Source organism: Pterocles gutturalis, unplaced genomic scaffold, assembly GCF_000699245.1.
Source record: "Pterocles gutturalis isolate BGI_N339 unplaced genomic scaffold, ASM69924v1 scaffold26088, whole genome shotgun sequence".
Lineage (NCBI taxonomy): Eukaryota > Metazoa > Chordata > Aves > Pterocliformes > Pteroclidae > Pterocles > Pterocles gutturalis.
In genome coordinates this window covers 1-16033 of record NW_010123740.1, presented here as the reverse complement: position 1 = coordinate 16033, position 16033 = coordinate 1, and the positions used below count along the sequence as shown (strand labels likewise).

Here is a 16033-nt window from a genome sequence, read left to right as displayed (position 1 = left end):
GGTGGCTGCCATAGGAGAAGGGGTGGTAGGTGTTGGTGGCTGATCGCAGCTGCCTTCAGTAGGTGCTTGGTGGAAGGGTTTTACTCAGATGTGGGAGATGGCCTCCTGCTCATTTCCCTCGGGGTGCTCCGATGTGAAGTGTCAGATTTGGGGAACATTATGGAAGATGTGGTGAACCCCATCCCTGGTGAGGCTGGTGGGTGCTGGGAGAAGCCCAGGAATAGTCCATGGGAGCCTGTGAGGTGGGTGAGCAGACGATGGCCACCAGCACAGCCCCTATTCCCCCAACGTGGTGAAACTGCGACTGTCATAGAATCACAGAACTTTTCAAGTTGGAAGGGACCCATAAGGATCATCGAGCCCAACTCCCTGCTCCTCCAAGGACTGCCTAGAACAGTCTTGAAGACCAGGGAGGTCTTCGGGCGTTGGTGATGGACACACACATCACCGCGGTGTGGTTAGAGGACAGCTCTGTTTGCCAGGGCAGGGATCAGGCTGACAAAATAAGAGGTAGAAAAGCACAATTTTGTACCTGGAGGGTGGCTTGTTTAATTGCAAAGATGTTTTTTTGCTGTTCCAGCAGAGCTGCACTTTCACGTGCTCGTCGCACATGGATGGGATGGCGGGCTTCCATCCTGCAACGCTGCCTGTAGCACTTGGCCCAAAAAATCACATAAATTCATCGAACTTGACCTGCTGATCAGAGGCAATATCTAGAAAGCACTGCAATAATTTGCCCCAAACCAGAACTTTCTTTCGAAAGACCCTTTTTAAAAATTTCTTCTTTTTTTCCATTTCTTTTAAAATTATGATTGAATTGCCACGTTATTGGCACCATGTTGTGATCCTTGCAGCCCCCAAGATATTGGGGTTGTTCTTGGGAGTGGCTGAAACTCTGACCCTGTCTGTGCCTTGCTTTGCAGGAGGTGTACCGCATCCCCAAGAAGAGTCAAGCAGAAAAGGAGAACAGCGGTATGTACTCACATTTTCCCATATATTGCTCCCACTCCTATGAAACCACTTAATTTTCCCTCTCTGGGATGGCAAGGGATGCTCTGCCTTTGTAGCATTCCTACTCCTTGAAAACGGTTCCTGTAGATAGGGAGGATCATCTAAGCACTGGGTGATTCAGAATGTAGCCCTGAGGCTGATACGGGGCAACCTCGAACTTGTTTGAATGAAGACTCTGTTGACTAACAGAAGAAATACTCTGAATTTTAAACATTTTCTCCCTTTTACCCGTTTTCCCCAACAGCTGACCGTGGGAGAGAGCCAGCCGGCCACAGGGATCAGACTCCTACTCCGAAGAACCCCGTCCTGAGCAGAGAGCGGGATCCCGAGAGGCAGAGCCAGAGCAAAGAGAAGAAGAGACGGAGAGACTCGTTGTCCCCTCCATCCTCGGCGTACGAGCGAGGAACCAAGAGGCCGGAGGACAGGCAAGTGGTCTGGCAACGATGGTGGCAGGGCTGAGGATCGGGCTGTTGGGCTGGGAACATTGCATCTGTGGTAATCCTGGGTTAAAACTCTGGGAAAAATGGTCCTGGTGATTTTTGAAAAAAACACAGGGATGGGGAAGAAAATTTCCTCCTGGAGGAATCCCGTGTGCATGGTGAGATGGATTCCCTGGCTGGCGTTGGGTGGCTGCTTGGCGTTGGGTGGCTCCTTGGTGTTGGGTGGCCTTCCCTCTCGGATACCCTACACCTTCCTCTTCAGATACCCTACACCTTCCTCTTCAGGCACATTTTGGAAATTAAATGGGTGATGAGGGAAGCTATCCAGCCCTTGTGCAGAAACAAGGGTTGTAGCCCTCCTTGTGCAAAGAGGTCTTCTGAGTCCTTCAAAACCCCTTCCCTTCTTCTTCTCCACTTTCCTCAGTGCACTCAGGGATTATTCTAAATTTAAACTTAGAACCAGCCCATGCCCGTACAAGAGCTGACAGTCCCCGAGCCAAACAGGATTTCCAACACAAAACAACTTCCTTGACCAACTGAGAGCAGCTGTGGCTGCCCAATCCCTGGAGGGGTTCAAGGCCAGGCTGGATGAGGCTTTGGGCAACCTGGGCTGGTGGGAGGTGTCCCTGCCCATGGCAGGGGGTGGCACTGGATGGGCTTTAAGGTCCCTCCCAACCCAAACCATCCTGGGATTCTATGGTAACATGCCCCAAAGCCATTGACCGCAAGGTCCAGGTCAGTATGATCTCACCATGCTGGTGCCGTGTCTCCTGCCTTCCCCTGGGAGCGGTGGCATCACGCTGCCTCGCCTGTGAAGGTGTCTCTTAAGTTTCAAAGACCTTTGGCTGGTTTTACTTTGTGTTTCTTCATTGTGGGCACTCCGTCGCCCAACGGATTCCCACCTACCCTGTGTACGTTCTGCAAGTGATGGATACAAGGGAGTGTGGGGACTTTAAATTGAATTACATCCTGTTAAAAAAAGGATTTTTAAACACCGATTGTCCAGGGAAACAAGGCACGAAGTCTTTAAGCTCCAGTGATAGTATGAAATACTTTAAATTATAGATGCTGAAGATGAAGTAGAAAATAAAAGCGACCGGTTTGTGTTGGAGCAGCACGAGTTTTGCTCCTCCATGTGAAATACTTCTGCTGACCGGGTCTGGTGGGATGGATGTTTAGGAGAGGAAAGATAAGGGCGGGATAACTGCACTGTAGACATCTTCTGTCTTGCTCTGTTGACTAGTTCAAGGATCAAGCAGAAAGAGAGAATATTTTTGATTATTCGCCGTTCTCCCAGATTTTAAATGAGAATCGGATCCATGCAATGCCCCTGGCAGCCACCCCAAGCTGCTGTTTCCTTGTCCTGCAGACTCAGACCATCGCTTTTAGCACGTCCGAGCCCGCGCCTGCTCCCGGAGCGATCCTCCAGCATCCCGCCAGCGTGCGGCCAGGCCCGGAGGAGCCATCGAGGTGACGGTGGTGGTGGGGCTGGGCCAGGGCAGTGCATGAATCAGCGGCTGCTTGATACCAGCTGCTCCTTTTCCTCCCTCGAAAGTTGCTTTTTAATTAAGAGAAGGAAAATATTACGTCTTGCCTTTCAGGGAGACCTCAGATCATGTTAAAGGCGGTAAGAATACCCAGGAATTTCCTTTCAATAAGTCAGTTTTCTGTTTTCCCTCTTAAAGAGGATCTTAAGCCACTCAGTAATTAGGGAACAATGGGTGGTGAGTCAGCCAGACGAGGAAACTTTTGTCTTCGTATTGAGCTGCGCTGCTAAACCTAAAAACATCTGGATAAAAAAGAAGATGTAAATCTATACGGCTGTGATGAGCCGTTTGGAGGATGGAAACATCACCCGAGGTCTTGGGGGTAGAAGTGGAGCTGAGGAACGGTGGTGTGTCGAAAGATAGGAAGAAGGATGGAATAAATTTATTTTTTTAAAGTTATTTTAAACAGAACAAGCTTTCCTGCTCTGGCTCTTCCCTCCTGCAGCTGCGTCCTTGTTGCAGGAGAAGGACCGGGGTGCTGGCATCCTTCTGGAGGGATGCTCTCCCTGCTCTGGCTGTCCCCCTTCATTATTAGGACAAAATAATAAAATAGGTGGAGAGAGGAGCGGAGTAAATACAAGAGCATCGCTGGCTTGTTGTGTGCTAAACCTTCCGTTTCCTTCTGCCTTCCCTCCACGCCGGCTGCCTCTTGTGTAAACTCTCCAGGCAGTGCCGGGAAAGACTTTAATGGAACTCTTCGCGTCAATAAGGTTCGCATTAACGGATCCTCGCAGCTACGCCGGGAATGCGACAAAACATCTTAAGTGTATCAGTTGGTAGCAATGTGCTTTTGATATGTAAAGGGAACGCACGAACATAGAGTGAGCGTATAGAGAATGTACTGGGTGCTTTGTAGAATCCATTAGGTTAGGGCTGCAAAGCATTTTTGCTTGCAATCCCTGTTTTACCACTCTCATAACTTCTCAAAATAGCCACCTTTGATCTGAAATTTTCTGTGGTTGAGGTCTGATCAAAGTCCATAGGCTTTTTTTTTTTTTTTTTCCCCCTTCTTTACCTCCTTGGAAAAATCCCTCCAGCTGCTCTGTGTCTCTTGGGACGAAAATTCTTATTCATAAAAAAAAGAATGAAAAAACCTCCATCCACACTTTATTATTTTTTTAAACTGAATCTGTGGTCTAGTAAATACCATCACTCTGAACAGAAACGTGCTGTTTGGAATTCCCTCGTTCTTCGTCATGTCTGCAAACACGCCTGTGTCTGCAGCAATGATGTGGGGGGTTGGAACAGTCCTTGGGCAAGAAAGATGGGGTGCTCTCCCCATCGCTGAGCTGCTCTGGGCTTCAGGGGTGAAGATGCTGTGGTGTGAGCTGAGCCTCTTCCAAACCCCTTCTTCCTTGGTCCCACTTTGGGAAACGCTGGCAGAGGGTCTCCAGGGTACCTGGCCTGCTTGGGGGGCACCTTGTTTGTTTTTCCCTCTCCTTGGGTTCCCTGCTAGCCCTGGAGATGTTGCCTCCCCTCTCTGGGTATCTCGGGGATGTCTAGCAGGTCCGTCCTCCAGACTATTTCTTGGCACGTCCTTTAGCTTCAGCGCTGAACTGAAGTTGGTAAATCCAATGGGACTCAGCTAATCCTCTGCCCTGGCTCCTTGCTCGTGGACGAGCAAGACCAGCAGATGTTTCTCCTGAGTTGCCATGGTTGGTCAAGCAGCTTTAAAAAAAAGAGTGTTTTTAGGAACTGGTGCTGCTGTTGGGCATTTGGGCTCTCCTCCCAGGTCTATGTGCCATCGGTGGTGGTCCTTTTGCTGCCAGTGCCCCAGACCTGCAGGTTTCTGAGGTCTCACGAAGCCTTTTCTTCTCTGCTCTCCCAGGTATGACACACCAGCACCTTCGAAGAAGAAAGCCCGGCTTAAGGATCGCAACAAGCTATCCACAGAGGAACGTAGGAAGCTGTTCGAGCAGGAGGTCGCCCAGCGGGAAGCCCAGAAACAGCAACAACAACTGCAAAACCTGGGGATGACGTCCCCCCTGCCCTACGACTCCATGGGCTACGGCACACCCCACCACAGCTTTATCGGCTACCCGCCTGGCTACCCCATGCAAGCCTACGTGGACCCCAGTAACCCCAACGCTGGCAAGGTGCTGCTACCCACGCCCACCATGGATTCCGTGTGCTCGCCGGCGGCGTACGAGCACCCGCAGACTTTGGTTGGGCACACGGTGGAACCCACCCTAACGACTCCTCAGCCCGTACCAGTAGTCCAACATGTAGCAACGACGATGGAGGTGACAACTCCGCAGTATGTAGCACAAAGCGACACTGTGGTCCATCAAGAACCCAACGTGGCCGTCCTACCCGTGGCCACGCCAGGACCGGTGCAGAGCCAGAGTTACGGGGTCTGGGATTCCAGCCAGCAGACTGTCGCTGTACAACAGCAGTACTCGCCAGCCCAGTCCCAACCCGCCATCTACTACCAAGGACAGACCTGTCAGACTGTTTATGGTGTGACATCCCCTTACTCACAGACAACCCCACCGATTGTACAGGTAATTTCCATTTCGGACACGGTGTGGCATGAAACACCCGCAAAACAAAGGCTGCCAGCCTGCAGCTGGGAAAACCACTTTATTTTTAATATCAGAGCATCCTGCTTTGATCTGATATTAAGCAATTATGTTATTTTTTCATTGTTGATTCTGGTGAATGGATATTTCTGGCTAAGAGATTCCACCGTCACTAAGGAAGCAGTAAAACGCAGAGGTGTGAGCTTGCCTTTAGTAGACTTTTGGAAGTAGGATCTGGAGCTACCAGCTCTTCTATGGCTTAAACAAAAAAACCCAACAGGTCAACCTTCTTTGATCCATTTTCTCTGAATTACATATCCCATTCCATCGGGCTCAGCCTGGAGCTCCGAATCACAGAATCACAGGATGGTTTGGGTTGGAAGGGACCTTAAAGCCCATCGAGTTCCACCCCCTGCCATGGGCAGGGACACCTCCCACCAGCCCAGGTTGCCCAAAGCCTCATCCAGCCTGGCCTTGAACCCCTCCAGGGATGGGGCATCCACAGCTTCTCTGGGCGATCTGGGCCAGTTGACCCCATTAGAGTGCCTTCTCCTTGTGCTTTGTCTTCATTAACAAGGTTATCAGCATTCAGTGTCTTGCCAATGCCTAGTTTTTCCAAAAAACAAGATGTAAGCTTGAAGATCGTTTGCTTGAACCCCACCTTGGTCACTAGTTATTGCTCTTTGGTTTGGATCTTAGTTTCCATTAGTCCTCGAGTACTGTTATCTTCTTCTTGCCTCCGCTATGTGAATCCCGGTAAGGGAAGCTGGACCGTGTCCTCCAGTAAAGGGTTTGTTGGTCAAGCAAGCTGACTTGTGATTCTCCGTTTCAGAGTTACGCCCAGCCAGGTCTCCAGTACATCCAGGGCCAACAGATCTACACGGCTCATCCGCAGGGAGTCATCGTGCAGCCGCCAGCAGCGGTAACTACGATCGTCGCAGCCGGGCAGCCGCAGCCCATCCAGCAGGTGAGGCTTGGGGGGGTCAGAAGGGATGGAGAGCATTTGTCTACATCTGCTCTGGGTTTGCGTGATTCTCCGTGACCTCCGGACGCTGTGAAAGCACTGGTGGCACCAGCAGGAGGAGTTTCCCATGCTGGCACCCTTCGGGATGCTGCTCTCCAGTCTGGATGTGGGCATCAGACGCGATTTTGGGGGTTTTGAGCTCAGATCCTGTTGTCTTCAGGCTTTCTACCAGCACATCCGAGAAGGCTGGGTATGGGTGGGCATGTGCGTTCACCGCTGATGCTCCTCCATCAGAAATGGTGGTTTTGGCGTCTGCCATGGAGGATTTCAGAGCATGAGTGGCAAAGCGGTTGCATTATATGCTCAGGGTGTGGTCAAGTGGGTGCTTGGGGTATATGATGAAGAACTAGGGTAAGACATTGTCCTCGTCACTTCTTGGGCCAACGCTAACGTTGGTTTTAGGTTTGACCTTCGACAAAGTCTTTGTCGTGGGGGAAAGAGCTGTTGGAGCTGCTCTGACCACTCTCATCACCACTCACATCTTTCTCTTCACCCTTTTTGTGCTATTTTCAGCCAGAGCTTGTGGTGACCAATAACCTCCTGGACTTGCCTCCACCATCCCCTCCAAAACCCAAAACAATCGTCCTCCCGCCCAACTGGAAAACAGCGCGAGATCCAGAGGGGAAGATCTACTACTACCATGTGGTAACGAGGTGGGTGTGATAACGAGGCGGGTTTCATAGCGAGGTGAGCATGATGGCTGCTTCGGGGCCGGAGTTTGGCTCAAGCAGAGGAATTGGGTGGAAGAGAAATGGATCTTTACCCCTTGGCGTCTAGTTCGTGGAGGCTTCGACACACGTGCGAGCGTTGCGATGGGCACGCCGTATGAGGAGGAGGTCTTTGGTGGCTCAAGGATCCGCTATGATCCATGGTGTGAGGTTTTCTCACCCTCTTTTTTTTTCATCTTCGAATCTTTGATCCATTCTGGAGCAAGACATGGAGTTTCCCAGGGTTTTCCCCACATCTTTGAGATCGATTTTGGAAAGCACCGGGTGTTGGATGAGTACCTCTGAATTTAGCTAAAATGAGTGTTAGGAATTTTTGACTTCTGAAAATGATATTTTCTTAAATTTCAAACTTCAAATGATGTCTGCATGGGGATCCACATCTCTGAAGGGTTAAGCCTGAGGATTTTCTTACGAGTCCTGACTCTTGGTATCAGTGATTGTTACTCACACACGTTCTCTGTATCAATCGATCTTTTCAATGTCCTGCTCAGACTCCTTCCTGCCATCTTACACATCCAGAGCTGCACCAACAGCAGAGCAGGAGACCTTCAAACCCCAGGAGAAAAACCAGTCGAGCAGGAATTTGTGATTTGTGCCGTGGTTTGGAGGTCTTGCAGTGAGATGAGGAGACCCACCGAAGCCTTCCCCCTTGGCGAGGAATGCCTCCTCCGTGCCACTAATTGAATCTAATTAATTGTGAATTTTTTCGAGGAACACATGCTGGAAGATTTCTTTCAGTCTTTCTTTTAACTGTGTATCTTCCAACAGGATGAGGCTGGTAGAGGAAAGGAAATCTTATTTCTTGGTACGCTTTCTTATTTTAATATTTGATTTGATGTACAATCCAATCGATAGTGGTCTGAGGTCAGGGATACTCAGCAGTGTTCGGAGAATTCAGTAGCTGAAGCTCCTGGGGGCTGGTTGAAACAAGACTTTCATGTTCCCCCAGTGTTTCCTGAAAAGTAAAAACCTTTGAAAGTGGGACAGGGTTTCTGATACAGGTCAGAACACCCAGAAACTCAAACCAGCGACTCCTTTTGATGCAGGTTTTCATTTATTTTTTTATCGTGCTGAAGAGTGCACGTTCTGGCTTCACGCAGAGTTTAGAGACGGAAAACAGTTGCTGTGTTAGGTCACCTCCAGCCCTAACGTGGGCTGCTGGAGATGTGTCCCCTTTGCATCCCTCTTCTTCAGTCTGCTGGTGAGTCTGATGGAGAGTCCTGTAGTCCCGCAGAGGCAGCAGTCTGGCCCGCCGTCCCCCATTTCTCCTGGTTGTCCCCCTCCCCTGGGCTGTGGTTTTCCTCCCAGGCACCATCCTGTGTCTGCTCTCGCATGCTGACAGCTGCTCGCTCCCCTCTTCCCAACCTTGGGGAAATCCAGACCAGTTCTCCCCATCCAGCCCCAGTGGGAGCTCTTCCCCGGGCGTTGGCCTGACGAGCCCAAGCAGGCTCCGATGGCTTCTTCTAGCGTATGGATGAGCTTTGTGGCATCCACCCGTCCGTCCTTTCACGCTCCTGCTCATTCTGGTGGCTTTTCTCAAGACTTTTGGTCTTCCATCCTTTCCTTTCCTGTGGCTGAGCCCTTGGCTCGAGCTGCCCAGGGCTGATTTTTGCTTTTGTGACGCCAGGATCTCCGACCTTCTTTATTTCATACCTGTGACAAACTTCCCTTGATGCCATGTGGAGTGTCACTAGTGATAGAAAATGGTGGAAATTCCCTTTTTTGAGTTCTTTTTACTTGGCTTTAACCTTCTCCAACTCAGAAGCCTACTCAAGCTCATCATTAATTGCAAGCCAGGACCATGAGTTACACCCCTGGCAAGAGTTTTGATGACTGATGGAGACCAGATGTCCCAGCTGATGGACAGTCGATGAGTGACGGTGGTCTGTCTGTCTGTCTGTCTCTCTTCCTCCAGGCAAACCCAGTGGGACCCTCCTACCTGGGACAGCCCAGGCGATGACGCCAGCCTTGAACACGAAGCTGAAATGGACCTTGGGACCCCAACGTATGATGAAAACCCCATGAAGGTAAGAGTGGGGCCAGCGGGGGAAACTTGGTGTTAACGTCTCTTGGACAGATCGCGGGGATAATCCTGTTCCATGGAGCAGGAGCAGCAAACGCCTGTGCTTTCGTTGAGGTTGGTGTGGACATGGGGGAGTGACAGAGGGACAGAAGTGACCCGAGATAAACCATAGTGGCCATACTGACCGTAGGACCACTGGTTTTTCGTACTTTGAAGTAATGGTAGAGGACTAATGGAGTTAAGTTGGTCTTTTTTTGCCACTCTGAAATCCCTGATGAAATATCAAGAGCAGCTTCCCCAGGTTTTGTCCTGGTGACGAATAGTCAAGCAGAGATTTTTGTGGTGCTCTCACCTCCTCGTCCTTCTGGGTGCTGGTTTGGGTAAAGACCCCACTGCTCCTTTCGGGCTGTGCCGTTCACGGCTTGGGTGAACGTGGGACATCCCTGGGTGATGGCCAACGTTCTGCCCTGGATGCCAAGCGTCGCTGCGACCTGGTGTGCGGAGACGACCAACTGGCCAAAAAAAGGGACGTGAGTGGGGATAACGTTGAAATAGGAAAAAAACTAATGGTGCAGAGGAACTGGGAGCTCCGTGGTGCTTCCAGCCTTCCTCTTGTGGCTTTTTTTGTGGGTGCCATCACTCCTGCTGTCAATGGTGAGACCTGAGAGGTCGGAGCTGCTCTCCACACGGGGCTTGATTTCCAGTTAGGTCCTTCTGTGGCCACATCTCTCCCAGCGCTCAGTGGGAGGGGATTTGGCTAAGCCTCCCTGGAGGACACGTCTGCCGTCGGTGTGGGGTTCCAGCCCTTGCGAAGCCGGGAGGGCAGAGTCCGAGCAGCGGTTGCTGAGCCCCTGTAGATAAATCACCCTATAGACCTTTCTGATTCCCTAAAAAGAGAAGAGCTGTGGAAAGAAAGGTTTGTTGGGTTATAACTCTCAGGGACATACTCTCTTAATGCCTCTGAGCACTTCAGCCGGGATTCCTGGCGAGTTCACTCACATTATTTACAAATATTTATCTCCCTGTAAAAAAATTAGAAAATGAACTGAGACCTGGCACATGGAGCCTTTCCTTCTGCAGATAAATCCAGAAAAACCTGTTAAATGATTTTTGTCCCTGGGTTGGTACCCTGCTGGCATCCCCTGCCGTTCCGGGACCTCTGGGTTTGGGAGCTGCCGTGACCTTGGGCTGTGCTGCTCCGGCTGATGCCTCGCTTTATCGTGCTCACCAAAAGCCTTTAAAACCGGGCTCGTGCAGCTTTATGAACTCAGGCTGAAAAAGCAACAACCATTCCTCATTTGCCCATTTTCTACAGCGTGTTTCGCTTTGATAGGAAGATTTTTCCATGTGCTTGCCTCGGGCTGGGTTGTAAATTGCCGTTGAAGGATATGGGCATGCAAAGCGAGACACGAGAACCTATTTATCCAACAGACTTTCATTTCAGGCTTTAAGGCGAGGTTTTATTAAGCTGGAATAGCCCTAAACTGCAGCCCCATGGGGGGATTTGCTGCTCTTGCTGTCTGAGCGAAAGACCAGCCTGGAGATGTTGGGGAACATCCCTGTGATGAGAAGAAGGTGCTGAGAAGAAGGTTAAGATCTTCGGAGCGAGAAAATAGAGTTGTGCTGGGGCTTTGCAGCTTGGGAATAATTTTCTTCCTGACTTTCAAGCGTCTCAGTGCCTGCGACTGCAAAGGGAGCAGCAAGGGAAGATGCTTCTGTAAATGCCAGAAAGCTTTTACACGCTGTCCTTTGGGATAAAAAAAGTGCTGAGGACAGGGGAGATGCTCACTCAGACCCCCCAAATCCCTCTTTTCAGGTGCGAAACTCCTCTGAAGCCATCAAGACTTTGTTCCTAAATTACCGCCCGCAGCTTTGGCTGACCTCACTTTAGAGCTTTCAATTTTGGCCAGGATCGCCCCAAGGTTGGGCTTTATCCGGCCGTGGAAATAACGTTGAATTCCCATGCGCTCGTAGCTCGCGGGCCGCCTCCACCCTGAAATTCCAGCCACATTCCTTGGATTTTTTTTTTTACCCTCCTCCTCCCCACCCTGCACCTTTTCCAACAGGGATTAAACCCTCCGGCATTGCGGCTCCGGCCGTCCGACAGCTGCTGCGGCTATTCCTGGTGTCCCCCAGCTCGTGATGCCAGCAACCGGGGGATTTTATTTCCTCCAGAGCGTGTTCAACACACTTCCGAGCATCAGCTTCTCCCTTTCTGATACCCCCCAAGCCCCGGCGTGGCCGGTGTCGCCGTGGCGGGTGTCGGCGATGGCTGAGCTTGCCTGGGGCTCATGTGCCGGTGCAATAATTTTGATGGAGAGCCACAAGAGGCGCGCGAAGCCACGTTTGCTATTTCCCTTTAAAGCACGTTATAAAACCTGGTTTTTCCCCTGGAGAAGGGATTTCAGGAGAGTGTGGCCCAGCGAAGCGCTCAGGGAGGTTGGGAACGACACAGGGCTGGATGCTGAAGTTTTTTCATCCTTTTAAGATGCCAAAAGCTTGGATTTATTGTGTGGGTGTGTTTGTGTCCCTGCCCATGGGGGGAAGCTGAAGCCCTTTGATAAAGGAGTTTACAATGCTAAAATCAAGATTAATTTTGTGCTGGCTTGGGGAATTAAGAGAAATTGGGGTGTGCTGGTTAAACCGGGACTTGGGGACGAGGAATGCTTTGGAGATGGAGAAGGGTTCGGGGATGGGGAAGGGTTCGGGGATGGGGAAGGGTTCAGGGATGGAGAAGGTTTTGGGGACAGAGAATGGTTTGGGAATGGAGAAGGGTTTGGGGATGGAGAAGGGTTTGAGATGGAGAAGGGTTGGGGATGGAGAAGGGTTTGGGGATGGAGAAGGGTTGGGGATGGAGAAGGTTTCGGTGATGGAGGAGGGTTTGGTGCTGCCACTGTGCCACTGCCGTGCCGGGAGCCGGCCAGGAGCCATGTGTTCCCCATCACCAGCCCTTTGATGTCGGTCTCCGAGCCGCGGGCAGGGAGCGTTGAGCTTTGATGTGCTGCCGGCCCGGAGAAGCACCAGCGCTTGCTCGGGACAGCCCGACAAGGGGTGATTTAAGCCCCTCGTCGCCTTTTTTTTACAGGACTTTGCGGCTCTGCCCTCCAGCCTCAGGCAGGCGCATCTTTGGGGTTGGAAAGGGATGGGGTAGCTCCTGCTTTTTTCAGTGTTAAATACTTTAAAAAATCAGGTTTTTTAAAATTAAAAGAAATAGCAGGACACCTTCGAAGAGCAGAAGGAGAAGACAAACCTCCTTTGGCTTCTCCAGCCTTTAACAATCCCTTTTGCTCTCTCCATCCTTGAAATCCACATCGTGATAACCCGTGGTACCCAAACCTCTGCCAAAAACCAGCGCTGGAGGAGAGATTCCGCTTTTCGCTTTCTTTAGACTCCCAGGAGGTCGGGAGCAACACCTGCTGTGATGGGCGCGCGTGGGGAGGTGGGCGTTGAGCTGGTGGCGAAGGGATGCTCGCCGGGGTGCAGCGAGCGCCGTTCCTATTCCGTTAATCAGAGCAGCAGATTAAATCACCCGGTGCTTGTGCTATGCCGGGGGAACAGCCAGAAATTCCTTTAAAATTCACTTCATCCATCCATGATTGTCTAGAGCTAAGGATAACCTGCTGTAAATGCTCCCTGGTGGCGTCCCCACCCTCGCAGCGATTTCGGCACGCGGGTTGCGGTGTGCTGGCGGAGATGGTTGTGCCGCGGCCAATAGCTGCCACCGAACGCCTGGCTCACCCCCCTGGTCCAGCCCCACTCCCCCAGGACCAGCTCCTTCCCTTTTCCCAGATTTTTTTTTCCAAAGAAAACAAGAGTGAGGAGCGGTCCCTGCGCCTCCCCAGGGGCTGTGCTCCCAGCCCAGCAGCGTGGCTGGAGCATGCTGGGAATTGTGCTGGGCCTGGACTGGGGAGTGTGCTGGGAGCAGACTGGGATGTGCTCTGGAATTGCAGGATTGGGCTGGGAAGGTGCTGGCATCACGCTGGGGAGTGCAGTGGGACTGGGCTGGGAAGCGAGCCAGGATCAGGGTGGGGAGCCACCAGCACTGGGCTGGGAAGCTCACTGGGACCAGACTGGGAAACGCACCTGGATTGGGGTGGGGAGCGTGCCAGCATCGGACTGGGAAGCTCACTGGGACTGGGCTGGGAAATGTGCCGGCGTCAGGCTGGGAAGTGCACCAAGACTGGGCTGGGAATGGGTTGGGAAGCTCACCAGGACTGTCAGGATTGAACTGGGAAGTGTGCCTGGGTCAGGCTGTGAATCGTGTGGAATTGGACGGGGAAGTGCGTTGGGACCGGACTGGGACCGGTGTTGGGAATGGATTGGGAAGCTCACTGGGACCAGGCTGGGAGGCGTGCCTGGATTGGGCTGGAGAGTGCACCAGCACTGTACTGGGAAGCTCACTGGGAATGTGCTGGGAAGCAATCCAGACACTGGGACTGGGAAGCTCACTGGGAGTGCCCTGGGAAGTGTGCCGGCACTGGGACTGGGAAGCACGTGCTGCCTGCCTGGGTGTGGGGCAGGGCTGGGCAGCGGGATCGCTGTCCCCGAGGTGGGGACAGGGATGGGGAGAGCCCTGCTCATCCCAGGCAGCATCTAAATCCAGTTTCTTTTCCTCTTCCCAGTCTTCCAAGAAGCCCAAGACGGCGGAAGCGGACACGTCGAGCGAGCTGGCCAAGAAGAGCAAGGAGGTTTTCAGGAAAGAAGTGAGTTGGGTTTGTCACCATCCCACCCCGGTGACATAACCCCAGGGGATGCTGGAGGGGGGTGTCGGGGTTCCTAGTCCTGTGCAGGTGATGTGACTCTGGAGTGGGGGACCCCAGCACTTGGGGACATCGGGGATGGGGGTGACCGGATCCCTGGGGACATGTCACCCCGGGCATGGGGACATGTCACCCCGGGGAGGGGACCGGTGAGTGAGGGATTGTGTCCTGTCCCGCAGATGTCGCAGTTCATCGTGCAGTGCCTGAACCCCTACCGCAAACCCGACTGCAAGGTGGGGCGCATCACCACCACCGAGGACTTCAAACACCTGGCGCGCAAGGTGACGTCCCCGTCCCTGTCCCCGGGCTGGGGGGGATCATGGTGACCCGCTGCCAGCTCAGCCGGGGGGATATGGGTGGGGAAACAGTGATATCGGGGGAATATTAGCCAATATTTGGGGAATAACAGCTAATATTTGGAGATTAATAGCCAATATTTGGGGAATTTGGGGAATAATAGCCAATATTTGGGGAGTAATAGCCAATATGTGGAAATTAATAGCCAATATAGGGTAATAACAGCCAATATTTGGGGAATAACAGCCAATATTTAGGGTATAATAGCCAATATTTAGAGATTAATAGTCAAAAATTTGGGAGTTTGGGGAATAATAGCCAATATTTGGGCAATAATGGGAAGTATTCGGGGAATAATAGGAAAATAGCTCAGGGAATATTTGGGAAAAAAATGGCAAATATTAGGTGAATAGTAGTAAGTATTTGGGGAATAATGGCCAGCGTTTGGAAAATATTTGGGGAATAACAGGAAATATTTGGGGGAGTATTTGGGAATAATAGGAAATTTTGGGGGAATAAAAGGAAATGAGGTTGGGGAATATTTGGGGGGTAACAGCAAATATTAGGGGAATATTTGGGGAATAATAGCCAGTATTTGGGGAATAACATCACAATAGTTGGGGGAATCCCCAGCACTTGGATTACTGGGAATACTGGGAATAACGCTGGGTATTCCTGGCCCTGCAGCTGACCCATGGCGTCATGAACAAGGAGCTGAAATACTGTAAGAACCCGGAGGACCTGGAGTGCAACGAGAACGTCAAACACAAGACAAAGGAGTACATCAAGAAGTACATGCAGAAATTTGGGGCCATCTACAAACCCAAAGAGGACACGGACCTGGAGTAACCACCTCCTCCTTCTCCATCTCCTCCACCACCTCCTCCATCTTCTCCCTCTCCACCGTCTTCTCCATCTCCTCCACTATCTCCACTGTCTTCCATCTCCTCTATCTCCAGCACTTCCACCACCTCCTCCACTGTCTCCTCCACCATCATCCACCTCCACTATCTCCTGCACCTCCACCATCTTCTCCATCTTCACCATCTTCCATCTCCTCCACTTCCACCAGCTCCTCCATCTCCTTCGTCTCCATCATCTTTCATCTCCTCCACTTCCACCATCTTCTCCAACTTATCCATCTCCTCCACCTCCACCATCTCCACCATCTTCTCCAACTCTTCCATCTCTTCCACCTCCACCATCTCCTCCCAAATTCTCCATCCCCTCCACCTCCATCATCTTCTCCATCTCCTTCGTCTCCACCATCTTCCATCTCCTGCATCTCCTCCAGCTCCTCCACCTCCATCTCCACTCTCTCCACCCCACCAATGCCGGACGCCGCCAAACCTTGGACTCCCCGATTTTGCCACAGTTCAACCTTTTAAACCACCAACCTGTGAATTTCTTCATTTTTTTAAATTTTTAGTTCACTTTTTAAAGAACAGAAACCTCGTTCCCTACGGCGGGAGGCGGTTTATGCCGCCGGGGCGATGCGGAGGAGCAGCCGACCTTCGCGACGCCAGGCTTTCCCGGCTGCCCCGACCCCGGCGGTGCTGTCGGATGCGCGTCCCCTGCGTCACCACGCTCTGTATTATATTTTAACGTATATGTGAATATATTGATAATTTGGGGGGGGGGCTTTTGTTGCTTTTAGCCCAAGATGTGCCGATTCCACGGG

General features: G+C 51.6%; 1 protein-coding gene across 1 annotated transcript; it reads left to right on the top strand.

Annotated features, from left to right (window-relative positions):
* Positions 1-923: 923 nt before the first annotated feature.
* On the top strand, positions 924-15208 carry LOC104465116 (histone-lysine N-methyltransferase SETD2-like; the record flags this gene model as incomplete). Its single annotated transcript, XM_010078034.1, has 9 exons — positions 924-972; positions 1256-1436; positions 4827-5502; positions 6353-6487; positions 7058-7197; positions 9188-9299; positions 13918-13998; positions 14235-14336; positions 15040-15208. Coding segments are annotated over 9 exons (1638 nt in total), but the record flags the coding sequence as incomplete, so codon positions are not given.
* Between the last annotated feature and the right edge of the window lie 825 nt (positions 15209-16033).